General features: G+C 43.3%; 1 protein-coding gene across 2 annotated transcripts in view; it reads right to left on the reverse strand.

The window, feature by feature from the left end:
• Nucleotides 1–27637, reverse strand: part of DNAH10 (dynein axonemal heavy chain 10) — a 141097-nt gene that overhangs the window by 59847 nt on the left and 53613 nt on the right. For both annotated transcript variants that reach the window (XM_010599807.3, XM_064272098.1), the window contains 14 exons: nt 22694–22847; nt 21273–21506; nt 19470–19592; nt 17368–17601; nt 13742–13965; nt 12043–12312; nt 11726–11909; nt 10521–10655; nt 9775–9927; nt 7147–7335; nt 5549–5695; nt 3982–4173; nt 2640–2758; nt 600–758 (listed from right to left, as the gene is read on the reverse strand). In XM_010599807.3, coding sequence (XP_010598109.2) covers nt 600–758; nt 2640–2758; nt 3982–4173; nt 5549–5695; nt 7147–7335; nt 9775–9927; nt 10521–10655; nt 11726–11909; nt 12043–12312; nt 13742–13965; nt 17368–17601; nt 19470–19592; nt 21273–21506; nt 22694–22847 — 2517 coding nt within the window. The remainder of the gene's footprint in view (nt 1–599; nt 759–2639; nt 2759–3981; nt 4174–5548; nt 5696–7146; nt 7336–9774; nt 9928–10520; nt 10656–11725; nt 11910–12042; nt 12313–13741; nt 13966–17367; nt 17602–19469; nt 19593–21272; nt 21507–22693; nt 22848–27637) is intronic.

The following is a 27637-nucleotide window of genomic DNA, read 5'->3' on the forward strand; positions in this document are numbered from 1 at the left end:
CAAATTTAGGAAATTTAACATCAATACTGTTATCTAATATACTGTCTGTATTCAAATTTCACCAATTGTCCCAACAGAAAATCTCTATTTTATAACCACTGTAGGAATAGTAGATTCGGGCAATCATCAGTAGGTGCTAAACCATTGGGCAAAGTTTGATGACAAACAGGGTGTTTACAGGATAGTTTAAGGTATGTCCCCAGAGTTCGAATATCAGGTTTAAAGGGGAAAAATGACAGATACCACCATAACCAGATGCTCGAAGTTAGTCTCACCAATCACGGTCAAACCATCACCATGCGCCTCGGAAGACACGCGCTGAGGAGGACATGACGTCACTTCTGCGATGCTGCTGCCAGAGATGCAGAGGCTGTGTCTAGTCATGAGGGGCACGAGACACAAACAAGCTGAGGGCATTCTATGGAACAGCCAGCCTGGACTCTTCCAAACGTCAAGGCCACGAAGGTAAAGAAAGTCTGCGGAACTGCTTACGATGAAAGGATGCCAAAGAGAAGGACAGCTGGCTTGACAGAAGCTAACAGGAGCCAACTAAAACAACATCAATTAGCCCAGGCTCTTTCCTCCTCACAGATACTCACTTTCGCTCCTTCTTATCCGTTGGCTTGTTGATCTCCCTGAAGATGTTTGACAACACTCCATCTGTCCAGTCCCGGGTGGTAGGGTCCAGGATGCCGTAGAGTTCTATGACACTCACAGCTTTGGGGTTCAGGATGTATAGCTTTGTCAGCAGCCCAAGCCTAAACCAGAAAGGAGCTTTAGTCACGGTTCAGGGAGGCTAAAAACACTAGGAAAATGATCCGGCTGCCTGTGTGAGGAACTGGAGTGGCACCTGACTAGATATTTTGAGTCCAATCCAAAATTCAAAACGTAGTCCACTCGAACCCTAGACTGGGCTTTCTGCTCATGGTTAACAGGTTACACTGAAAATAAAGGGACTGCAATTCACTGAAAACAGGGATCCCAACACACATGAGGCTCCAACTGAAAATGGAGCTCTGCCTTTTGAGGGCAACAAAAAGCTAATTTCATGTGTCTTTCATACTCATGTATTAATGACTAAGTCATTAATATACTCATGTATATTACATATTTATAACCAAATTAATGTATATTACATACTTGTGCAAATATTTCATAATTATTGGTACACAGGACTCAATACTCAGACATCTAAGATAATGTAACAAGTCTCTAAACTATGCATGTTCATGCCCTGGTATTTACAAGACAATATTTGCTCTGTGTTTTTGACTTTATAAATCATGTACACAGGGTGTTTCCTACTCCAATGCCTGCAGTTCCCACACTGCCACAGGATTAATACATCTCAAGAAAGCTAATCTTCACAGAGCACAGTCCATAATTAGTCAAAGAATATAAAAATAATAATTGCATACATATACACACATATGTACTAGAAGTTATCTGACAGTGAGTTAGAGTAAAGAATGAGACCCAGGGTGACTACGGCAGGGCCCACTCAGAGTTGGCCGCCATCCACTGAAGGCTCAAATGAAACATGTAAAAAGATGAAAAGAACAAACGGCAGTCACATAACCGTGAGACTTTATAACGACGATCTAGAAACGAGGAATCCCTGGGTGGCACAAACGGTTAAGAACTAGGCTACTAACTGAAAGCCTGCCGGCTACCGTCCTCACAGAGACACCTTGGAAGAAAGGCCTGGAGACCTACTTCCAAAAAATCAGCCACTGAAAACCCTTTGGAGCAAAGTTCTACCCCAACACGCACGGGGTCACCATGAATCGGAGTTGACTCGATGGCAACTGGTTTGATTTTTTTTTTTTTTAAGTTAGAAATGATAGAGTCACAAAGATTATAATATCTGACTTCTATATTTGCTGGAATATTAGCCTCCACTGAAGTATGTCTAAATGTAGCTATTGTTTAAGAGTGAAGTGAGACATCAGAAAATCCGTTTTCAGTATAAGGATATCAATATACTACGCCTTCCTAGTCTTCTATATATGAGTGTGAGACCACGTTTTCCTGCAAGCCGAACGGCGCCTGCAGAGATGATGATAAGAAGGGTTATGATGGTGTCTTGCAGTAGGAGGTGACGCTCTCTTTCTGGCCGCTTGGCACCACAGCAGTGCTGCAGTACAATGGGGCCCAACTTTCTGTAACAGGGCAATCAGCACCAGCAGAATGACTTACCAAGTTAGCTTTCAAAATATCCTTACACGACATTTTATGAAATTCTCATTTCACAAATCACCTACTCATAGTCTAATGTGTACACAGGCCACTATCTCACATTCTAAAAAAACAAACAAACTCATTGCTGTGGAGTCGATTCCAACCCATAGCAGCCCTATAGTACAGAGTAGAACTGCCCCAGGGTTTCCAAGGAGCAGCTGGTGGTTTTGAACTGCTGACCTTTTGGTTAGCAGCCAAACACTTAACCACTGCACCACCAGGGTCCCAAAGTGTTAACTAAAATCAGCAATGAAACGAGCAAAGGCACTCTGACTTTAAAGGGGTGTTCTGCATGAATTTACCCTTCTAGGAAATAAGCCAGAGAGCAGAGCAGAACTAGGTGATGCCACCGCCAGCCATTTCCCATGGAGCGGCCCTGCCATGGGGACCCCACTCACTTGGTCTGGGCCTGACACAGAGTGTTGATGACCACAGACTTGCCCCCTCCGGTGGGCCCCACCACCATGGTCGTGTGGCGCGTCAACATCGTCTCGAACATTTGAACCACTTTATCCACCTGCGGGGCACAAGGGGCAACTGGGTTAAACATGTCTTTTTTACACAGCTTTACTGAGCTGTAACTCCTATACAACTCATCCATGTAACATGTACAGTTCAGTGGTTTTCAGTATATTCACAGAGCGTGCAAACTTCACCACACTCTGTACAACACCCACCCCCCGCCCCAGGCTCCCTATCTCCCTCTGCCTAAGGCAACCGCTAGGCTACTTTCTGTCTCTATGCACTTGGCTGTTCTGGATATTTCATAGAAATGGAAATCATACAGTGTGCGGCCTTTTGTGACCGTCTTCTTTCACTCAGCATCATGTTTTTAAGGCTCATCCACTTTGTAGCCATGTGTCAGAATTTTGGTTCTCTTTATAACTAAGTAATATTCCATTAAGGAGCCCTGGTGGCACAGTGGGTTAAGTGCTCAGCTGCTAACCAAAAGGGCAGCAGTTGGAACCCACCAGCCTCTCTGTGGGAGAAAGATGTGGTGGTCTGCTTCCATAAAGAGTACAGCCTTAGAAACCCTATGGGGCAGTTCTACTCTGCCCTATAGGGCCACCATAAGGCAGAACTGACTCGATGGCACTTAACAACAATATTCCATTGTGTGTGTGTACCACATTTTGTTTGTCCATTCATCTGGTGATGGACACTTGGGTTGTTTCCACATTTTGGCTGTTGTGCATAGTGCTGCTGTCAACACTTGTATACAAGTTCTCGTACGGGTATGTTTCCAGTTCCCTTGGATATAAACCTAGAGTGGAATTGCTGGGTCAGATGGTGACTCTATGTCTAACTGATTGAGGAACCAGTGGTTACCAGGTGGGGCGGGGGGCGCGGGGGCGGAAATGGAGAATCATTGCTTAAGCGGCGCTGAGCGTCTGATTGGGGTGATGAAGAAATTTTGGAAATGGATAGTGGTGACAGTTGCATGTCATGGTGAATGTAATTAATGTCACTGAATCATACACTTAAAAATGGTTAAAACGGTAAATTTTTCGCTACACATATACATGTTTTTGTTTTTTTCATTTTAACCACAATTAAATTTTTTTATTTCTACCCCAGTTAATACCTGATTAAATTTTATGAGCAACTGCGACTCTGGGGAAAAAAAAAAGGAGGTAGAAAACATCTAAATAGTTGGACCTCAGAACAAAATACCTGGGTCATGTGATCACACTGTGCCCACCGAAGATAGCGTGAACTCCCCTCTTTAGCCGGTTTTACCTGAACTGGTAGGATGACGTAGCCGTTCTCCTCCAACACCTGCTCCACAGCATCGTTGAAATCAGGGTAGCGAACGCGTGGACAGTCGAGTCCGGGAAACAAGTCGGAAATCAAACCGAGGAAGAGAGGGACATCTTCAAACACAAACTTGGGAAGGTTCATGTCTCGCAGGGCCCTCATCAACACCACATCCTAGGAGAAATGGAATACACTCGTTCTCACAGACATCTCCAACAGGGCCAGGTCTAGGAGAAACGGAACACACTCGTTCTCACAGACAACTCCAACAGGGCCAGGTCTAGAAGAAATGGAACACACCCGTTCTCACAAACATCTCCCACAGGTCCAGGTGGTAGAAGAAATGGAACACACTCGTTCTCACAGACATCTCCAACAGGGCCAGGTATTAGGAAAAGCGGAGCACACTTGTTCTCACAAACATCTCCAACAGGGCCCATCCTAGGAGAAACGGAACACACTCGTTCTCACAGACAACTCCAACAGGGCCAGGTCTAGAAGAAATGGAACACACCCGTTCTCACAAACATCTCCCACAGGTCCAGGTCTAGAAGAAATGGAACACACCCGTTCTCACAAACATCTCCCACAGGGCCAGGTGGTAGGAGAAATGGAACACACTGGTTCTCACAGACATCTCCCACAGGGCCAGGTGCTTGGAAAAATGGAACACATTGGTTCTCACAGACATCTCCCACAGGGCCAGGTGCTAGGAGAAATGGAACACACTCGTTCTCACAGACTTCTCCAACAGGGCCAAGTGGTAGAAGAAATGGAACACATTCGTTCTCACAGCCATCTCCAACAGGGCCAGGTGGTAGGAGAAATGGAACATACTCGTTCTCACAGACATCTCCCACAGTGCCAGGGGCTAGGAGAAACAGAACACACTCATTCTCACAGACATCTCCAACATGGCCCCTCCTAGGAGAAATGGAACACGCTTGTTCTCACAGACATCTCCAACAGGGCCAGGGGCTAGGAGAAACAGAACACACTCATTCTCACGGACATCTCCCACAGGGCTAGGTGGTAGGAGAAATGGAACACACTCGTTCTCACAGACACCTCCCACAGGGCTAGGTGGTAGAAGAAATGGAACACACTCATTCTCACAGACACCTCCAACATGGCCTGTCCTAGGAGAAACGGAACACACTTGTTCTCATAGACATCTAGCCTGGAAACTCTCCCACAAAACATGAAACAATACCAAGCACTGCAAACAGTCTCCAGAGGAACGCACGCACCCGCTGCCCCCAGGGCAGCATTAGCTGAGCTGTGCTTCGTGGAAGAGATATAAGTGTTCTTATCTCTATCGCAAAGGGGAAAAAAACCTCGTGGTCATAGGATCACGAGAATTTGTTTATCCCCACTCCTCCACCCCGCCATTCTGAGATTGCAGGGTGATTATGAGTATTAGAGCGTCATTCACTTTGCTACCGAAGGGAGAACATTGAACTTGACCTTAAGGTAATAAGTCCAACTACAAGGAAACAATATTATTAAATAAGCAAGAACCGAGTGAATAGCCAGTGAATGGCCCTACCTCCCTAAGGTCAGAGGAGCCCCTTTTTAGCTCGCCAGCCATAACCAGCACCGACTTCAGGGCTCGGAGCCCAAAATCATAATGATGTTGCTTGGAGAGCTGCTCCCGGGCCAGCTTGTACAGGACAGTCATCTTTTTGGCCAGAGTCTTTTTGACAAAAGATGATGGGAAAAAAATTCAATAATGTGAAAGCAATAAAACACCATTATACAAAAGCAAGAAAATGGGCATGAAGGGATGGAAACAAAGCTGCTCTATAAATAAGCACATCTTGTCTCTAACTTCCAGAGATATGGGGTGGGCGTTTTGTTTCTAACTATTAAAAACTGGGAACTAATTTAAAAGAACACCTGCCTTTCCAAAATCTGATGACTCTCCTTAAAGGCTGGGGGAAATCTTAACCACCTGAAACACCAGGACCCAACTTCACACTTTGAAAACAGGCCTCTTGTTTATTTTGATCTAAGCATATTTTTAAAGTTTCTCCTGCCACCACTCGGAGGACAGGACGAGTCAAGAATTCAAAGCCTGCTGGTGTGACAGACGGCATGGGAATCAGGGTAAAGAAAACTAAGAACAAGGACAAGAGATCTCACCTCTCAAACTCAAAATCCAGACATGACAGAGCTTTTTTTTTTTTTTTTTAAATATTGCAGAAAAGCAACCTATCAACCCTTTATGATAAAAATATTGCCTACTTTACACCTTTTTCAGAGCCTTCTGAAAAAATATACGTGCATACTTTTATACAGACATATAAAAAGTAGATAAAGGAGGTACCTGTAATGTTTTAAAAAGTTACATACTCTTAAGGGCTTTAGGCTGAGTGCAAAAAGCCCATTTCAAAGGGTTACACACTGTATGTTTCCATTTACATAACCCTTCCATCTCTTATAGTGACAGGAAGCCCATCGGCAATTGTCAGAGGTTAGGGTTAGGGGGAGGGTGTGACTATTATGGGTAACATCAGGTGCTAGGATTGGGGGGAAGGTAACACAAGGAAGTATCTTTGGTGATGGAACAGTTCTTGGTCCTGTTCGTGGGGATGGTTACTCAGCTCTACACATGTGATAAAACGTCATAGAACTATACGCACACCACAGAGAAAGTGTATAAGAAGGAGAGAGACTGTAAGAGAGGGAGAGGATATAAAAGAGAATTACGAGACAGAGAGAATATGAGAGACAGAGAGAGTGGGGGAGACAGAATATGAGAGAGGGAGACAACTAAGAGAAACAGAATGTAAAACGTGAAATCTGCACAAAACCTTTACCTGAGATAATGGTATGGTCCAATGCTGATGTCCTGGCTTGACAATGGTTTATGGCTATATAAGATATGCTCATTAGGGGAAGCTGGGTGAAGAGTACATGGGAACTCTATACTATGGCTACATCTTGCAAGTTTTAAATTTTTGCAAAATAAAAAGTTATAATTTAAAAAAGAAGGGGAGGAGAGAGAGATAAAGCAAAAAACAAAACAAATGAAAAAACAATACACAGAACTAAGCCTTTGGGAACCGCTGGCCTGGAAGCAGACTGGGGGGGCTCTGGGGTGCTCCGACAAACCGGGGCGGCTCTGGGATGCTCTGAGCTCACCTTGGCCCACAGGAAGCCCTCCGAGAAGAGCATAATCTCGCAGATCTGCTGCAGGTCGGGCACAATCACCACAACGGGCCGGAAGAGGGCCTTCACCGACTCGGGCAGCTCCGTGCGGCCGGCATAGCCAGGGTTCATGGTGATGAAGATGCCCATTCGCGGGTCCAGGGTGATCTCCTGCCCTTCAAACTAGAGGACAAGAGAAGGAAAGGAGGCTGTGGCTGAGCCGAGGGCTATTTTCCATGGGCCTGAGGCAGAGGGCACCTTGGTCTCCCTCCCTCTCCAGGTGTTAAAGGCAGAGTCTTCTTTCTGAAGGCCCAAGTCTGCAGGGGGAGGGTAAGTCTCAGGTGACACCAAACTCTGATCTGAGCCAAGGCTCCCCCAAGTGGTAAAAGCTGATGTCGGGGAAGGAGAGCAGCCCAGGCTGAGTCGAAGCCCTGCCATGTATCCACTGTGTGACCCCCGACAGGTTACTTAACTGCTCTGAGTCTCGATTCCCTTTTCTGCAAAATATACCTTGTAGCATGGTCGTGACCATGAAATAAGACAATATATACAAGATCATCCAGCCCGACACTTCGCACAAAGATCTTCACTAGTGTTTGTTTTATTAATGTTCATTAATAAAAACTTAATTGTCATTAATGTTATCCCCTTCCCTACTCCCATCCCCCCAACCTGTGTACCTGGACCTACTGTGGTTCCCTCTCCAGAAGAACTGTATCTCAGAAACCAGTCTTCATGCCTCCAGTTGCCCCAGGTACCAGCAAACTGCAGGAATCTCCATATTTTTATAGCCCCTTTAGCCTAAGGCTCCACCACCTACCTGTCAGTTGGTCACACTCTGGCGGGTGGCGTATTGCTGTGATGCTGGAAGCTAGGCCATTGGTATTTCAAATACCAACAGGGTCACCCATGGTGGACAGGTTTTAGTGGGCCTTCTAGACTAAGACAGTCTGGGAAGAAAGGCCTGGTAATCTACTTCCAAAAATTAGCCAATGAAAACCCTATCGATCACAACTGAATATTATTGTCCAATATAGTGCTGGAAGATGAGCCTTAAAATACACAGTGGCTGCAACAATGGACTCAAACGCACTAGTGACCATGAAGATGGCGCAGGACCAGGCAATATTTTATTCTGCTGTACGTGGGGTTGCCATGAGTCGGAGCCCACTCAATGACACCTAACAACAACAAGCCTAAGGTTGAGCCTCAATTGTCTCTTGGTAAAATTTTCTCTCTACTAAGATTTTACTATTTCGTTTCTTTCATTTGTCCATCAAATACACAAAGGACATAAATTTTCATTTTTAAGGGGCACACGCTGCCTCAGTGACAAGCGGGCAGCCCAGCAGATAGCTGGTGCTCCCCAGAAAAGGAGGCCACTGTCGTGTTCCCAAGTCTACACTCGAGAGAATCCTCACCACTCCCCAGGAATCCACATGAGGCCCACAGGCCTCTGGGGCCACAGGGCCACCTCTGCAGATGACTGAGAGGCCTGCTCTTAAAAACACGGCTTCTGGAAACTTAAATGCATTGCCGGTTAAGTTTCTCTCCTGTGGGAGCAAGAAGCTCAGCCCTAAAAACATTTCAGAAAGTCTCATTAAGACAAAAAAAATCTATCCGGAAGCTTTACTAGAATTCTGAACATCTTTAACAGTGTTCAGTTTACACAGTCCCTTGACGAGCAGCCTCACTGAGTCTGCGGAGAAAGCAGAAAAGGAAGCCATCGCCAGTCCAAGCTGAATTTTGGTCCCGAGCTGCCGGGTGGGGCTTTTTTTGGGTTTTGGAGGATGAATAGGAGTTTTCAGACAAAGGGGAAGAAAGGACAATTCCAGGCAGACATGCGGTGGCACAGGGCATCATGTGTTTATGGAGCGAGTGACAGAGGGTGGCAAGTATACAAGGGGGTGAGGACGGCTGCAGGAGCAGCATGTTGGGATGCAGGCGGCCCTGGTGCAGGGCAGCGGCCCAGCCACACCTGTCTTTGTTGCCAAAAATCCCACTTCTAGGCTACCAAAATTACATACATCCTGTTTCTTTACGTTCAGATCCAGATCATGTGATGTAACTTAACGCAAATTTCTCAAACTGGAGTCTGCAAATGTATTCTTGCACACGGCAGGGGGCTTGGTGTGTTCTCAAAAAATTTTAACGTTTTATCTTTTCACTTTGATAATGACATAAAAAATTCTACTCATTACAATGCCATAACTTTACCAGATATGAAGAAAAAATTTCTCATTCGCTGTGATAATTTCAATTGAAAGACATTTTTGATTGAATGGGGTTTATATTTTGTTAACTCAGTTTTTCTCAAACTCAGGAAGTTGCCAAGAGTATATATATTTTTCTTTTAAAGGGTGCCCTGAACATCACTTATTTCAGAACGTTGCCTTCTCTGTCTTATAATCACTAGTTATATGTCTGGAACTAGGCTGAGGTCCTTGGAAGATTACCGTCTGTAAGTACCAGAGCTGATGATAATTTGGGGAAATCTGACCATCTCGGTTTGAAGACAAAAATCTGGCAAACCCTCATCAACAGAAAACCGACTCTGGTATTTCAAAGGTACTATGACAAGTGTCTTGGGGGCCTGGTGTGGCAGCTCGTGCCGATCCATACCTGGAACGTGGTGAACTGGTGAATCAGCGCATTTCGGATTGTCTGGATCTGAGATGAGATCACCGAGAGCACAGAGGCGTCAATCCGGTTAAACTCATCGAAGCAGCCCCACGCCCCGCACTGGGCCAGGCCAGAGAAAATTTTCCCAACTGCCTGGAGTGAAAGAGACACCCGGACAAGGGGTGTTTTCATTTCTAAAGCTGCAAGCGACAAAATTTATGGATACATTTTCTAAATGAAAGCAAATTATCAGATATCTGGATTGGCAGAGAAGCAGCCCGCCGGCCACCCAACTAAGATCTTCCTGGTAAGATTTGAGGCCACTGATAAGATTTTATAAATGAAGATCTTCACATAAAACTCTGGATTTCTGGCTTCTCTTAAGGGGTTCTTAAGGGGTTGGAAAGTTCAGCTACACTGGATCCACTTTCCCAAATGGCAACAGTTGACCGAAGTTGAACGTGGTACCCCCTTCAGACAAAGCATTGCTCTCCAGTTGGCTGCAGTCCCCACCCCTCTCTATTGTCTATGTTGGCTGCTTCCCTCATTTACCTTATCTACCTGACCCCTGTAGGCAAAACAGACACATTTAAAGTTCTGAGACTTTGGGGCTGAAAGGTTTTCTACCGTATTCTTCCAACCATGCAATGTCATTTCATGGACGAGTACAAGGTGAGATGCTTTCCTGTCAAGGACACTTTGAGCTCTCTGCCTGAGATAGGATCTAAATGACATCAAGGCCTTACCTTGTAATCCATGCCTTCACCGCAGTTGGTCACAACACAGAGCAAGCCCAAGGCTTTGGCAAGGTCCTTGGTGGTCTCAGTTTTGCCAGTACCTGCTGGGCCAGCAGGAGCCCCACCCAGATACATGGACAACGCCTGTTATAAGCCAAATGCAAAACATGTTTTCTGATCCACGTAAGGAAATAAGCGTCATTTCCAAGTTTAGCAGCGTTACAATATATGTGAAATATACACACGTATCTGTGCGTGCGTGTGTTTGTGTATGTGTGTGCATGTATCAACAGACAAGTTCACTCACCCTTGTCGATAATCACCAGTTTAAACATTCCTTTTCTGCATTTCTCCATTGACTCCTACTGGCCCCCTTTACAAGGGGACCAGTGAATCAGGGACTAAGCAACAAGCTGGAAACTGCTTTGGTGGCTGCTCTTAGGACGATGCTCCAATGGTATCAAAGATGATGCCATGGGCACACGCATATCTGTGCAATAAAGGATTAACCTTGCCCAGAGGAAGGTTTGGCCCTTTGGTCCCGGCTCCTGGGAAGTGACCAACAAGCTCTTGGTATGTCCTGCCTGATTAGAATGTCTTTGTTTACCCAACGCCTTGGGTCATGCCAGATAGTCTAACAATGTGATTTCTGGTAGAGACCTTGGACCATGCAATATCAACTTGATCCCTAGAGGGGCTAGAGACTAAAGTTAATCATGCAGGTGGTCAGCCATGTCTATGTGACCAACCCCTCCAATAAAAACTCTTGACACCAGAGTTCAGGTGAGCTTCCACGGTTAGCAATACTCCACACATCATTGCTGGGAAAAATAAGAGCTGTCTGGACAACTCCACTGGGAGGAGACAACTGGAAGCTCCGCACCTGGTCTCTCCTGGACCTTGTCCTGTGCGACTTTCCCCACTGTCGCTTTTGATTTGTATCTTTTTGCTGTAATATACTGTAACCATGAGTATTACAGCTTTGCTAAGTTCTGTGAGTCCTTCTAGTGAATTACTGAACCTGGTCTTGGGAGCTTCCTGAACTTAAAACATCCCAATCCCAAAGAGTAGCAATTCAGTCATTTTCCAAATTGAAAATCCTTTATAGATTACAGCAATGACATCCTTTACTATCATAATTACCATAGGCATGCTTAGAGAAGACTGTATACCCCAAGGTAAATCATAACCACCAAAGGCAAGTCAGCACTTACCTGAGTGAGAGTTAGGTAAATCCGGTCCGTAAGGGGAGTGATGACCAGCCTCCCATTCAAACCCATGTACTCGTAACCGTAGCCGAAGGTCCCTGTGCACTGGCGGATGTTCAGTTCATCCGGTTCTCGGTCCCAGTAGAACCGAAGCTGGCTCTCCCATTCAAACTCCCGGGCCTCGAGAATGCTAGGAGGTGAGAAATGGAAGATGAGTGAAGAGGGAGAAGATGTGATGGGAGAGAAGGCAGGCGTGAAAGAGGAAGCAGAGACAGCTGAGAGAGGCCGAAGAATGACAAAGAGTATCCCTAGGAGGTCCTCACCTGCCTCTTATGAAAGAATCAACTATATCTCTGGCATGCACGTCGATGATGAGGACAGTGTTGTATTTCTTCCTGTCGTTTTTGCTCAAGGACATAGTAATCCGAGTCACCAACTCATCGATTTGCCGGTGCATTTTCTTGCCGTAGTTCTTCATGGCCTGCTTTTCCCCTTGCTTCACTTTGCGGAAGACATCTTCCACCTCCCAGGTCCACCACACCTGGCTCGCCGCCAGCACCACCATGCCTTGGTACATGAGCATCCAGTCGACTCTACAAGAAAGCACACCTTTAAGAGATGTTTTTCGGGGATTGAGAACAAAAACAGCCCTGTTAATAATTTATTTCTCTTAAAGCTTCAGGACCTTGTTTTTGACAATGGGTTCTTAGAAACCATATGACACCAAAAGCACAAGCAACAAAAGACAAAATAGATAAATTGGACTCTTCTTCAGAGACAACCTACAGACTGGGAGAAAATACCTGGAAATCACATATCTAGTAAGAGTTTCATGTCCACGACATATGGAGAACTCCTATAACCCAATGACAAAAAGACAAACTATTCAATTTAAAAATGGGCAAAGGGCTTGAATAGACATCTCTCCAATGAAGATACAAAAATGGCCAATTAGCACCAGAAAAGATGCCCAGCATCATCAGTCATTAGGGAAATACAAATCAAAACCATGAGGAGATACCACTTCAGAACTACTAGGATGACTATCACAAGAAAAATGGAAAATAACGCCCTCCTTGTTGGTGAGGATGAGGAGAAACTGGAACCCTCACCTGTTGCTGGGGGAATGTATAGCCAGAGAGCTATAACAAAGCTGACAAAGATCCAGAAGGTGGTGCTAAAACGGTTAACGATGATGGGTCTTGCATATGATGACAAATCTACGAAGCTGGAAATCTGGAGAGGTGGAAGCTGAGGATACGTGATCAGAGACAACAAAGTGGCCCAGGGCAGAGCCAAGGTGAACACAAGTGGTGTTTGTCATATTCCAGAACACAGGGGCTCTTTAGGGGCTAGAAAACACCTGGGCCTTGCTAAACCTGCTCAAATAGATCAGTATGTTCATTTCATCTGATGCACCCCACCAGGACACAGAGATAAAAGGCATGTGGGGGAGGGAAGGAGCGGCACGTTCTTAATTTGTCAGGTTATATTTTCTTCCTCTGTTTCAGCAGCACACTACCACCCGCCGCCAAACAATCCAATCCACAACCGATTGTGGGGATGGAACAGAACTGGAGAGCATTTCACTCCGTTGTGCATGGAATCACCACGAGCTTGGGGGTCAACTCCTGCAGCAGCTAACAACAAGCTCCCAAGGGACGCTAATGCTGCTTGTCCAAAGACTCTACTTTGAGAAACACTGTGCTAGGTGCTAACTGACAGACAGACATATGCCGGCTAATTCAGCTACTGAGAGACAAGAAAACCTCATTTGAAGTGCTTGTCAATCTACTCCGAACCCTGGGGAGCCCTGGTGTTGCAGTGGTTAAGTGTTTGGCTGCTAACCAAAAGTCAGCAGTTAGAATTCACCAACGGCTCCTTGGAAACCCTATGGAGCAGCTCTACTCTGTCCTATAGGGTGGCTACGAATCTGAATTGGCTTGATGGGAACGGGTTTGGGTTTTTTTTGGTAGGACTACAAATACGATACAGGGGCACATTCTACACCTACAGCCTTACCTGCTTCTGTCTTCACAGTATCTGAAGATAGCCTCTTTGGTAATCAGCCTGTTTGTTCTTCTCATTTCGTTGAGAACCGCTGTCATCCAGTCCTCCACTCGCCCTTCGGCCCGGATGATCTTGCGGAACTCCATGACTTCTCCCTCTGCTGAGATCATGGCTGACACGAGCTTCTCCCCGCTGTCCCCATCGTTGAACCTCAGGGCTGCTATGTTGTCATACATCTACAATAAAGGGGGAAGCCGCTCTGAAACCCTTTACTGGAGACCTAGAATCAAGAGCAGCCCGTGGTGCCCGGTCGGAACTGAGAGGGTGCAAGCAACCGCAACAGGTGAGCCAGGGTCACATGCCAAAGAGATGTTCATTCACCCAGTGGTTTCTTCACTAAACAAATGCTTATTTGGTACTTTTGTTTACCCTGTACTCTGCAAAGCTCTGTGTGAATAGAAGAAAGAAAAAGCAGACAGACACCCTACACATGAGATTCTAGGGTACATGCCACTATGGGGCTGTATCTACACATGGATACCACTCTAACACAGAAAAGGTAGAACAACCTGGTGAATAAACACCCTACCAGTACTGGTCCCAGTTGCCGACGAGTCAATTCTGACTCATGGTGACCCCATGTGTGTCAGAGTGGAACTGTGCTCCCTACAGTTTTTAATACTTGGTTTTTCAAAAGTAAATCTTTTCTTTGGAGGTGCCTCTGGGTGGACTCAAACGACCAACCTTTCAGTTAGCAGCCAAGCACATCAACCATCTGCACCACCCAGGGATACTGGTTGGACACTCTAAGGCTGAGGAATTCGAGATCTATGGCTGAATTCCGGCTTCCCCACTGTTCTGCTGGGTAACTGTGGGCAAGCTGCTTCTCTTCTCTCAGCGTGCTTCCTCACCAGTGGATGGAATGAATGTAATTATGGAACCTACAAGATGGGCTTGTTAGGAGGATCTAGTGGGACAAGGTGTCGGAAGTGCTTGCATTTGCTAGCTGTCATCATTGTTATTCATCAGAATGACGTTCGGGAAATGATACAGTTCACAATCTGCCAATCAGAAAGAGAGAAGGAGGGAAAGGCAACAGGCCTCAAGGACACACGTGGAGCCCTGGTGGTGCACTGGCTAAGAGCTCAGGCTGCTAACTGAAAGGTCAGCAGTTCGAATCCACCAGCAGCAACTTGGAAACCCTATGGGGCAGCTCTACTCTGTCCTATAGAGTTGCTATGAGTTGGAATCGACTCAACAGCAACGGGTTTTAACCACACGCTTCTGTAACAGCAGAACATTTGTTAATACAAGTTGAGACAGAACATAAGCCTCCTCTTGGAGAAAGGAAACCATGAAACAAAACTTGACCATACTTTGATGAAGGGTAAGACAGTGCGCAATACTGGGAAGGCAGCACAGCTTGTCCAAGGCAAGGTCGTGGAAGCTCCATAGACACAACCGCATTCCCTGAGGGACCAAATGGCTGAGATGGGGGCACTGGTGACCATGGTTTTGGGGAACAACTAGCTCAATTGGCATAACATAGTTTATAAAGAAAATGTTCTACATTCCACTTTGGTGAGTAGCCTCTGGGGTCTTAAAAGCCTGTGAGCAGCCATCTAAGATACTCCACTGGTCTCACCTCTTTGGGAGCAAGTGAGAATGAAGAAAACTAAAGACACAAGGAAAGGATTAGTCCAAAGGCCTAATGGATTACAACTACCACAGCCTCCACCAGTCTGAGTCCAGTACAACTAAATGGTACCTGGGTACCACCACTGACTGCTCTGACAGAGATCACAATAGAGGCGTCCTGGACAGAGCTAGAGAAAAATGTAGAACAAAACTCTAACTCACACACACACAAAAAAACAAAAAACAAAAAACCATACTTATTGCCCTGACAGATACTGGAGAAGTCAAGAGAGTATGGCTCCTGGACACCTTTATAGCTCAGTAATGAAGTCACTCCTGAGGTTCACCCTTCAGCCAAAGATTAGACAGGCCCATAAAACAAAACAAGACTAAAGGGGCACACCAGCCCAGGGGCAAGGACAAGAAGGCAGGAGGGGACAGGAAAGCTGGTAATGGGGAACCCAAGGTCAAGAAGGGGAGAGCGTTGACATGTCATGGAGTTGTTAACCAATGTCATAAAAAATATGCGTACTAACTGTTTAATGAGAAACTAGTTTGTTCTGTAAACCTCCATCTACAGTAAAAGAAAAAAAAAATTGATCATAGTGCTTTGTTTACTCAGAATACAAGAATTACTCCAGTAGTTCTCAACCAGGGGCAAGTCTGCCTTCCAGGGACACTGGGCAATGTCTGGAAGCATTTTGTTTGTCACAGCTGGAGGGGTGCTACCGGCATGTAGTGGGTAGAAGCCAGGATGCTGCTAAGCACCCTGATATGCACAGGACAGCCTCACCACAAAGAACGATCCGGGCCCGGAAGTCAACAGTGCTGAGGTAGGGAAGCCCTGCTCTAGGCTGGTGCTCAGCGTACAACTTCAATGAGCTGACAGATGCTATCTGGCCGTGCTCCACTCTCTATCACTCAAGACAGACGGCTCTGTTGTGTTTCTTGCCATTCAATACTGCCCCCAGATACACATGTGTTCATGTAAAAGTATGAAACACGGACTGAAGGAATCACAGCAAGCTCATGATAGTGGCTGCTAAGTGGAAGAACTAGGGATGGGGACATGGGATAGAGGGTACATCAACTTTATCTACATGACTCTATTTTAGAAGAAAACAGATAAAGAAAATATAACTAAATGTTAACAAGTGGCAATTCTGGGCGGTTGGTAAGGTAATTTAGTCAACAGTGTAAGGCAGGCATTGCTCTAGGTACTTTACATTCACTAATTTGATTCTTACGACAACCCTATTGAGGCAGGTAACTACTGGGGTTATTCCTATCTGCAGATGAGGAAACTGATGCCCAGAGAGGCTATGTAATTCACCTATGGTCACACAGCAAATCAGTGTACAGCTAGGAATTGAATCTGTGTTCTAAACCACTATCCTATAATACCTCTCAGCTTACTTTATTGGTTTTTATGTTTTTTTTTTTTTATATAGATGAGGAAACTGATGTCCAGAGAGGTTAAGTAATTTGCCTCTGGTTACACAGCACATCAGTGTAGAGGCAGGGAAACCACTATCCTATATGGCCTCTGGAGCCCTGGTGGCACAGTGGTTAAGAGCTTGGCTGCTAACCAAAAGGTCAGCAGTTTGAATCTACCACCTGCTCCTTGGAAACCCTATGGGGCAGTTCTACTTTGTCCTATAGGATCACTATGAGTTAGAATCAACTCAATGGCAATGGGTTTTTGTTTTTGTTTTCTTGGTATATTGCCTCTATTATTTCTTTCTTTTGTTTGTATTTCTCAAAAAAAGAAAAATGTTGTTTTTAGACTGCAGAAAGAGAGCAACGAGTAACAGCTGAGTCCTGGTGTAATTCCAGACGAAGTGAATGTTATCAGATTTATGCTTCAAATAAAAACTGGGGCAGCATTTTGCAGTCTGAAACCTCTGGGGCTGAACACAACTACAGAGAGAAGTGAAATGCGTAAGACAGATGGCAGCACGGGAGCGGGAATGCTGCCTGCATGGGCCAGAGGAGCCAACCTTTATCATGTGCTCCTGGACACAGAGCGGGTCGCTGTTCCCCAGTATGCTGAGCAGCTCGTCGTCGGAGATGAAGAAGAACCTTGGGAAGGCGTTCCTCTTGGAGTCTAAGTAGTCGTTCAGACTCTTCTGACACTTCTCCAGGCCCTCGCTGATATTCTGCAGGTCACTGAGGCGGTTCGGGGCTTCACAGCATTTCTTGATCACGGGCTCTTTTAAAGTCTCCGCCATTATCTGGAAAGGATGACAAGGGAAACGCCAAGCAGAGTAAGCAGAAGGACTGCTCTCGTTCACAGAATGGGCAGAGCAGAGAACAAAACCATAGCCTTTCGGCAGAGCAGTTTGGCTAAATCTATCGAATTTTTATATATTCTTGGCACCATCTAACATATTATATATACTTATGTCTGTTGGTTCATTTTTTGCTGTCTCTCTGCTAAATGGCCATTGGCACAGGGCAGGGATTTTAATCTGGTTTGTTCACGGCTGGGCACCAAGTACCTACAGTACAGACCTAGCAGTCATCAATCGGTATCTGTTGAATGAATGAACCCAGAATTCCACTTTCACCAATTTGTATATGCCAGAATGTTCACTGTAGCACTCTTTATAAGACAAAAAAAAAAAAAAGAAAGAACCTGTATGTCCAACAATTGAGAATTAGGTAAATAATTTGTGCCAATGAATATGAAGCAGCTGCAATAAACGATCTCAAATGTTTATTTATTGAAACCGATGTCAATTAAAAAAAACCCATTATATTAGGAAGAGTGACTTTATCTTTGTAAAATATCTATTCACTGATGTGTCTATTCATATATTTACATAAGAATAGAACAAATAATGGAAAGATACAGGCCAAGCTGTTACTAGTCGTTATCTTGGGTGATAGGCTTGTGTTTTTGTTTTTGCTTATTTATAATTTCAAAATCCTTCTATAATGAGCAGATATTTGTTCTGTAATTCTTTTTTAGTTTCAAAAAAGAAAGTATGCAAATAAATACGAAAAAAAATTCTAATTGTAGTGGATAAAGGAGACCAAAACCTGACGTGACCGTTCATAACAGAAGAACAGAGCAGCATAAGCAGGTGGCAAAGTACCTGGACTGTGAGCTTAGGTGGCCAGCCTCAGTCAAACCCTGGTCCCAATAATTACCAGCAGCAGTGACAGCTGATACAACCCTTTCTGGAAAGGGCTTGTAAATGAGCATACCCTTTTCAGGGGCAATTCACTTTCTAAAAATTTATCATATTTACCTTAAATATGGAAAAAGCCTTAGGGGCAAACTTGCACATTATTTATGAAAGCAAAGAATTCAGTTCCACAAAAATACCCAACTACTAAAGAATAATCATGTAAACTAAGGCCAAGCCACTCACTGGAATATTATATAATCCATACCCATTGCCATCAAGTTGATTCCAACTCATAGTGATCCTTTAGGACAGAGTAGAACTGTCTCATACGGTTTCCAAGAAGCAGCTGGTGGATTCGAACTACTGACCTTTCGGTGAGCAGCCAAGCTCTTAACTACTGTGCCACCAGGGCTCCAATATTATATAAATATTATATTACATAAATATTATATCACCATTATATCATATAAATACACTCTATTATATAAAGTCATTAAAATATTTTTTCAGATGGTTGCATAATATGAAATAATGTTTTTCATAATATTATTAGAAAATTACAATATATAAAATCATTTGCAATATGATTATAATTGTATATTTTAAGGATATAAAAATTTTTTTTTTTTTTTATAGATATATAAAAAAGGTAAAAGACATATGGCATATCACAGTGATTACGTGAAGGGGATGGAACCAGGAGAGAAATATTTGTCTACTTTTCTATATTTTCTAAATTTTTTAAAGAAGCAAGTATTACTTTTATAATAAAATATTTTTAAAGTTGCAGTATCATACAACAGCAGGTAAAGATCAAACGGAAGTTTTTACTGAACAGATTAAGGCCATATACAATGATGAGGAAAAAAATCTAGAAGATAACAGGGAAAATATTACATGCAAAAAGAAAACTATCTCGAATAACTGTCCTTCTTTGGTGACTAAAATAGAACCCAGTCACTTGCCCTTTTAAACACTCTATCGATGTTGTCAAACTTCTTTGCCTCCTCTGGAAGTTGGGATCTTATATCTCCACCGATAAAAATGCTTTCAAGGTACATCCATTTCCGCTGCACCAGCATCCAGATCTGTAAGGGCAGAATGTTAACATCAGCACAGGTGACCAGGTGCCTCCAGGTGTGTAGAACAAAAGCCCACTTGAACACAGCAGGAATTCAAATCAACACAGGTCAAAGGACTTTCCATTCCAAATACACGGGAATGCTGGGGAAAGCATAATGAAAGACTTTTAAATACACAGCCACACTCAGAGTCCACAGGGCCTGGGCTGGGACAGGAAGGAAGCTTCGAGCTGTGAGCAGAGGTTGGAGCTCTGTGACCCACAAAGGTCAGGAACAAAACTACGCAGAAGGTCATGCAAAAACTGCGCAGAAGGTCATGCAAAAAGCAAGCCAAGCAAACCCATGCATGAGGAGGGGCCAGGCCTGACCGCCCTGCTGACAGTGAGCCAGGTCTGGAATCAGCCCACCCACAGTTCAGATGTAGCCAGGGATGAGCCACTCGCTTGTGGCCTCAGCGGGAAGAAAAGGAAGCCACACAAAAACGATGCGTAGAGCGTGGGTTGTACACAGGGGTCTAGATTAGAATTTCTCTTGAAGGAGGGAAGCCCCTTAGCCATCTAATATACGGCCTTGTCTGAAGTTGCCCAGTGCTACAAGCAAGGTTCGAGAAACAGCAAAAACACATGATAAAGTGAAGCAAGCAGAGGGAAAAAAAATTAAAATAAAATAAAATCATAGTGCTTGGATCAACAAAGGAAGAAGGAGAGTCAGGAATAAGAGGAGGAAATAAATGTGTGGCTAATGACCTCCATGAACATCTGCCTCCTTTGCTCTGAGACCAGAAGAACTGGATGGTGCCCAGCTATCATTACTGAACATTTTGACCAAAGATTTCAAGAAGAATCCTGATCAAAAGGGGTAAAATGAAGGACAGAATTTCAAATTCTCACAGACTCTAGACTTTCTGGAGCCATGGAGGCTGGAGTTCACTGAAACTATTGGCCCTGAGATAATCTTTAAAACTTAAATGAAAAATATCCCCTGATATCTTCTTAAAACTGAACAACAGTTTAGCTTAATTAGTAAAAAATGTCTGCCTTGAGCATTAGCTCTCTTAAGAACAACCTAAATGGAATCAAATTGACAATAGATAACGACCTTGGGGAGCAGTGAGCTTATGTTCATGAGGGAGGAACTCATAAAAAGAGGGTAAGAAGAGTTGCACAACTCAAAGAATGTAATCAGTGTAACTGAATTGTACATGTAGGAATTGGTGCATTTTGCTGCGTATATACTCAACAATAAAAAAACGAATTATACAAAAAATAAAATCGCAGAGCAGAGATAAACCCGCCATCATGAAAGACAGCAGACACAAAAAAGAGGAAAATTCTCACCTAATAAAAAATTATAGGGAAATACGAAAAGGACTTTAAAATAAGTATGTTTGAAATTTTCAATGTGATGAAAGAGGTTAAGAACATCCTTGCAAAACAAACAGGACAGTATTAACAAGGACAGAGATATACGGAAACGAGCCAGTTAACAATCTCGGAAATTAAAAATACATTCATTGAAATAAAAACTCAGACCATGTACTCTAATCATGTGCCCCTCCCTCCGAAATAAACCAAGACAGTGGAAGTATGAAAGAGAATCCTTAGTTTCTAAGTATAAAATATTCTCAAATAGAGTCTTTTCTGCTATTGACTGGTTCTCATCAACGCTTTATGTCTTTTCACTCACCTCAATAACTTCCCCGATTAAAGAAAGTGTTTTTTCCCATTTATGAACAGTTTGCAGAAAAGGCCCCACAAATCTGCTTCCTGAGATGCTCTGCAGGTTGAAAGTGTTGTCATCGAGGGACTGAATAATGTCATCAACAGACCCCAAGATGTAGCCTCGTTCTTGGGTGCCTTTATAATACTTGACCACGGTGAACTTCATGTTTTCCCATGTGTCCAGGATTTCCTTCACAGCCTGGCCAGGAATATAAAAAGAAGCATTCAGGAACATAAACTGAAAACACAGAGCCCCAACTCAATGACAACTTCCTTAGCATGCCTCTGATCAACTCCTCAAGCCGGGGTCCTGGTTTTCTGAATAAAGAGATTCTGTCACAGTAATGATAGTTATTACTTAATGAAGGATTTGCTATGTGCCAGGTAAGCAGGTTAATACATTATCTCATTTCCTCCTCAAAACAACCCTGCTGAGGTAGGTATTATTATTATTACTCCCCTTTTACAGAGAAGGGAACTGGGCTCAGAGAGGAAAAGCAGCTTACCAAGTTCACTCAGCTACTGAGTGCCAGAACCACCCATAGCCTACCTTCAAAATCTGCATGCTTATGCGGTCCTGCCCCTGTGTTTTCTCTACTGGTTAAGCAAGAAAATCAAATTACAACATAATGCGCCCATTATGATTCCATTTTCAAAAATTATCTGTATCAATATATATGCATGTATACTTAAACCAAAAAACAAAGCCAAACCCGTTGCTGTTGAGTCGATTCTGACTCATAGCGACCCTATAGGACACAGTAGAACTGCCCCATAGGGTTTCCAAGGAGCACCTGGTGGATTCGAACTGCCAACTTTTTGGTTAGCAGCTGTAGCTCTTAACCACTATATATGTATTGTATGTATGTATTGTATGCATATATGTGTGTATGTGTGTACATATACCTTATATGTTGTATATGTATTGTGTATGTAGGTACATATGTGTGTATATGTACATATACGTGTATCTGCATATATATGTGTGTGTTATGCATATAGGCATGTTTGTGTTTACGCATATGTAAAAGGAACACTGTATGTGTGTGCATATGTGTATGTATGTGTGTGTTTACAAGCGTATACCCATTTTAAAACATGGAAGGATATATACCAAAATGTTAACGATAATTATCTTCAGGTGGTAGAATTATGAACATTTTGTTTGTTTTCTCAAATTTTTACCATGAATATCCATTATTTCCATAACAAGTAACTTAAAAATGAAACTAGACGTAGGAAACTAAAAAATATGAGATAAAAATTCTAGTTCCAGAACAAATAAATCTTTATTACTCAAACACAATGAGTTCTAGAGCAAACACGTTTCCTCTCTGAATAAACACACATTTCTCTAGACTGTTCTATAACTGAAAGCAGCCTCACCTTCTCAATGGCTATCTCCTTGATGGCTGCCGTGACGATCTCATTGAGAACGTCTGCATGCTTGTCAAGTTCCATCGCAAACATATTTTCTAAGGTGAATGTTTCAGTCATTTCAAAAAAGACACCTGTTTTTTCCATAAGATCCTTCCAATGCCTGAAAATGCACCAACATCAAAATCGTTACGCTTATGGCCTTTAGTGATGGATTTAGTCAGTTGCCTTTAAATCACAAGACAAAGCCCATTACAAAAGCTTCTTGTGATGGAATTCTGGAATATGAGGACATCATTGGAATTATATTTCCAAAGTTTTCCAAAATCTCACTGGCCACCAGACCACACCCGGGAAACAACACGGAGCATGGGGCTGTGTGCCCTAATCTGATACAGATGGCTGTCTAGAAAACACACAACTTTCATGTTTGGAAACTGCTTCTGTCATAGTCTCTAGACCAGTGATCCTGAACTTCACTGGACCATTCATCCTTTTGGAGAACATGATGTAAACCATGAACTCCTGTGTATTGGTCCTTTGTTAGTGAGTGCTGACTCCTGAGAGGAAGTGTGCCAGGTGCTGCAGGTATGAGGGTGGCTAAGAAGACAAGCTAGGCCACCAAAGAGAAAGTCTCAGCTTGGTGCTAATGTGTCTTTAACACCTCTTCACCGTTACCCGCCTTTCCTAGAGAGTAGGCCCTGGCTCAGAGACAGGCAACAGTTTTTAGCTAAAATTTAATTATTTTTTATAATTACTTTCTATTTATGGTAATTGGTTTTGGTTTTTGATTTAAAGTGGTGGTGTCAAGTTTCTTTTTAAATGAACATTCGTTTAAGTAAAAAGAAAAAAAATTAACTAATGATAGTACAGGTGTATTATGAGTTTCCTAGGGCTGCTGTAACAAAGCACCACAAACTGGGGGCTTAAAATAACAGACATTTATTTCTCACAGTCCTGGAGGCCAGGAGTCTAAAATGAAGCTGTTGGCAGGGCCATGGTCCCTCCAAAGGCTCTATGGAAAGATTCTTCCTTGTCTCTTCCAGCTTCTGGTGGTACCTGGAAATCCATGGACTTCCTTGGCTTGCAGATGCCTCGCTTCAATCGCTGCCTCCATCTTTACATGGCTGTCCTCCCCCTGTGTCTCTTCTCCTCTTCTTATAAGGTTATCAGTCACATTGGGTTAGGGCCCACCCTACTCCAGTATAACTTCATCTTAACCAATAACATCTTTAAACCCTATTTCCAAACAAGACCACAATCACAGCTACCAGAGGTTAGGACTTCATTATATCTTTTTGAGGAACACAATTCAATCCATAACAATACTTGGACATGACAAAAATGGTGAGGAACGGCAAATACTTGAGAAACCCAGGGTTATGGAATCAGAAAACGGAACATTTTAGCTAGAAGACGCTTACTTTCACCTAGTTTTACAAATAAGGAACCTGAAGAATGCAAAGGTGAAAATAACTGCCCAGCTTACTCAGTAGAACAGTGACAAAGACGGACCTAGGATCCTGTTGCCTGGGCCTACTCCTTGTTAAGGAATATTCCCAAGCGGAAGAGAAGTGTTAAAGATCTCTTAGCACTTAAGAGAGACTTTCTCAGTGGATGGACTCAGAAGGGCCGGAAAGGGACTATAAAATGAAGTCAAAAGGGATTACAAAACAAAGTCGTTTGATGCCTTTACGTCACTATGAATAACTATATGTCATTTATACAAGACTCTACGCCCACACTTGGAGAGATGTGACAGAGGAAAAGAGGAACACGATGGGGGAATGCAACCCACAAAGCGCCTACTAACAAACCCTGTCCTTGCACGGCCATATCCCAACAACCACAGACCAAGGAGAGGTGGGCATCCTCCATCGTCACCCTCAGGACTGGCTCTTCTGTTAAATCACAGCAAACCTGTCCTGTCCCATATGGCAACCACGGGCCACGTGTGGTTACTGAGCATCTGGAACATGGCTGGTCTGACAGGAGATGGGCTGTGAGAGTAAAATAACGCACCAGATGCTGAAGCGTTTTTTTTAATGAAAAATATCTCATCAATAATGTTTGATATTGGTTACATGTTAAAATGATGATGTTTGAATATGTTCGGTTAGTTAATATATATTCTTAAAATTAATGTCACTCTGCCTTTTTACTTTTTTGATGCACCTACTAAAAAATTTTAAATTACATATGTGTTGTTTTTGTTAGGTGCCGTCGAGTCAGATCCGAATCATAGCAACCCTATGCACAACACAACAAACAGTGCCCGGTCCTGTGCCATCCTCACACTTGTTGTTATGCTTGAGCCCATTGTTGCAGCCACTGTGTCAATCCACCTCGTTGAGGGTCTTCCTCTTTTCCGCTGATCCTGTACTTTACCAAATGTGATGCCCTTCTCCAGGGACCGATCCCTCCTGACAGTATGTCCAAACTACTTAAGACGCAGTCTTGCCATCCTTGCTTCCAAGGAGCATTCTGGTTGTACTTCTTCTAAGTCAGATTTGTTCATTCTTTTGGCAGTCCATGGTATATTCAATATTCTTCGCCAACACCACAATTCAAAGGCGTCAATTCTTCTTTGGTCTTCCTTATTCATTGTCCAGCTTTCACGTGCATATGATGCAATTGAAAATACCATGGCTTGGGTCAGGCACACCTTAGTCTTGAAGGTGACATCTTTGCTTTTCAAGACTTCCTTTGCAGTAGGTTTGCCCAATGCAATGCGTTTTTTGATTTCTTGACTGCTGCTTCCATGGCTGTTGATTGTGGATCCAAGTAAAATGAAAGCCTTGACAACTTCAATCTTTTCTCCATTTATCATGATGTGGCTTATTGGTCCAGTTGTGAGGATTTTTGTTTTCTTTAAGTTGAGGTGTAATCCATAGTGAAGGCTGTGGTCTTTGATCTTCATTAGTAAGTGCTTCAAGTCCTCTTCACTTTCAGCAAGCAAAGTTGTGGCATCTGCATAACACAGGTTGTTCATATGTCTTCCTCCAATCCTGATGCTCCGTTCTTCATATAGTCCAGCTTCTCGGATTATTTGCTCAGCATACAGACTGAATAGGAATGGTGAAAGGATACAATGCTGACACACACTTTTCCTGATTTTAAACCACTCAGTATCCCCTTGTCCTGTCCGAACAACTGCCTCTTGATCTATGTACAGGTTCCTCATGAGCACAATTAAGCGTTCTGGAATTCCCATTCTTTGCAATGTTACCCATAATTTGTTATGATTCACACAGTCGAATGCCTTTGCATAGTCAATAAAGCACAGATAAACATCCTTCTGGTATTCTCTGCTTTCAGCCGGGATCCATCTGACATCAGCAATGATATCCCTGGTTCCACGTCCTCTTCTGAGTCTGGCCTGAATTTCTGGCAGTTCCCTGTTGATATACCACTGTAGCCACTTTTAAATGATCTTCAGCAAAATTTTGCTTGCGTGTGATATTAATGATATTGTTCTATGATTTCTACATTTGGTTGAATCACCTTTCTTGGGAATAGGCATAAACACGGATCTCCTCCAGTCAGTTGGCCAGGAAGCTGTCTTCCATATTTCTTGGCATAGACGAGTGAGCACTTCCAGCGCTGTATCCGTTTGTTGAAACATCTTAACTGATATTCCGTCAATTCTGGAAGCCTTGTTTTTCGCCAATGCCTTCAGTGCAGCTTGGACTTCTTCCTTCAGTACCATCGGTTCCTGATCATACGCTACCTCTTGAAATGGTTGAACATGGACTAATTCTTTTTGGTATAATGACTTTACGTATTCCTTCTATCTTCTTTTGATGCTTCCTGTGTCTTTTAATATTTTCCCCATAGAATTCTTCACTATTGCAACTCGAGGCTTGAATTTTTTCTTCAGTTCTTTCAGCTTGAGAAATGCTGAGTGTATTCTTCCTTTTTGGTTTTCTATCTCCAGCTCTTTAAACATCATTGTAATATTTTGTCTTCTCGAGCTACCATTTGAAATCTTCTGTTCAGTTCTTTTACTTCATCATTTCTTCCTTTTGCTTTAGCTGCTCGATGTTTGAGAGCAAGTTTCAGAGTCTCCTCTGACATCCATCATGGTCTTTTCTTTCTTTCCTGTCTTTTCAATGACCTCTTGCTTTCTTCATGTATGATATCCTTGATGTCATTCCACAACTCATCTGGTCTTCAGTCATTAGTGTTCAAGGCATCAAATCTATTCATGAGATGGTCTCTAAATTCAGGTGGGATATACTCAAGGTCATATTTTGGCTCTTGTGGACTTGCTCTGATTTTCTTCACTTTCAGCTCAAACTTGCATACGAGCAATTGATAGTCTGTTCCACAGTCGGGTCCTGGCCTTGTTCTGACTGATGATACTGAGCTTTTCCATTATCTCTTTCCACAGATGTAGTCGATTTGATTCCTGTGTGTTCCATCTGGTGAGATCCATGTGTACAGTCGCCATTTACGTTGGTGAAAAACAGAATTAGCAATGAAGAAGTCGTTGGTCTTGCAAACTTCTATCATTTGATACCCAGCATTGTTTCTATCACCAAGGGCATATTTTCCAACTACCGATCCTTCTTCTTTATTTCCAACTTTCGCATTCCAATCACCAGTAATTATCAATGCATCCTGGTTGCATGTTTGATCAATTTCAGAGTACAGAAGCTGATAAGAATCTTCAATTTCTTCATCTTTGGCCTTAGTGTTTGGTGCATAAATTTGACTAACAGTCGTATTAACTGGTTTTCCTTGTAGGCATATGGATATTATCCTATCACTGACAGCGTTGGGCTTCAGGATAGATCTTGAAATGTTCTTTTTGATGATGAATGCAACGCCATTCCTCTTCAGGTTGTCATTGCCAGCATAGAAGACCATGTGATTGTCATGTTATATTTCTGATCTAGACCCCTTGCTGCCAATCTTTATTTTTTTTCTGTTGAGAATATACACTGTAAC

This window comes from Loxodonta africana, chromosome 19 (assembly GCF_030014295.1).
Source record: "Loxodonta africana isolate mLoxAfr1 chromosome 19, mLoxAfr1.hap2, whole genome shotgun sequence".
In the NCBI taxonomy this organism is placed as follows: domain Eukaryota; kingdom Metazoa; phylum Chordata; class Mammalia; order Proboscidea; family Elephantidae; genus Loxodonta; species Loxodonta africana.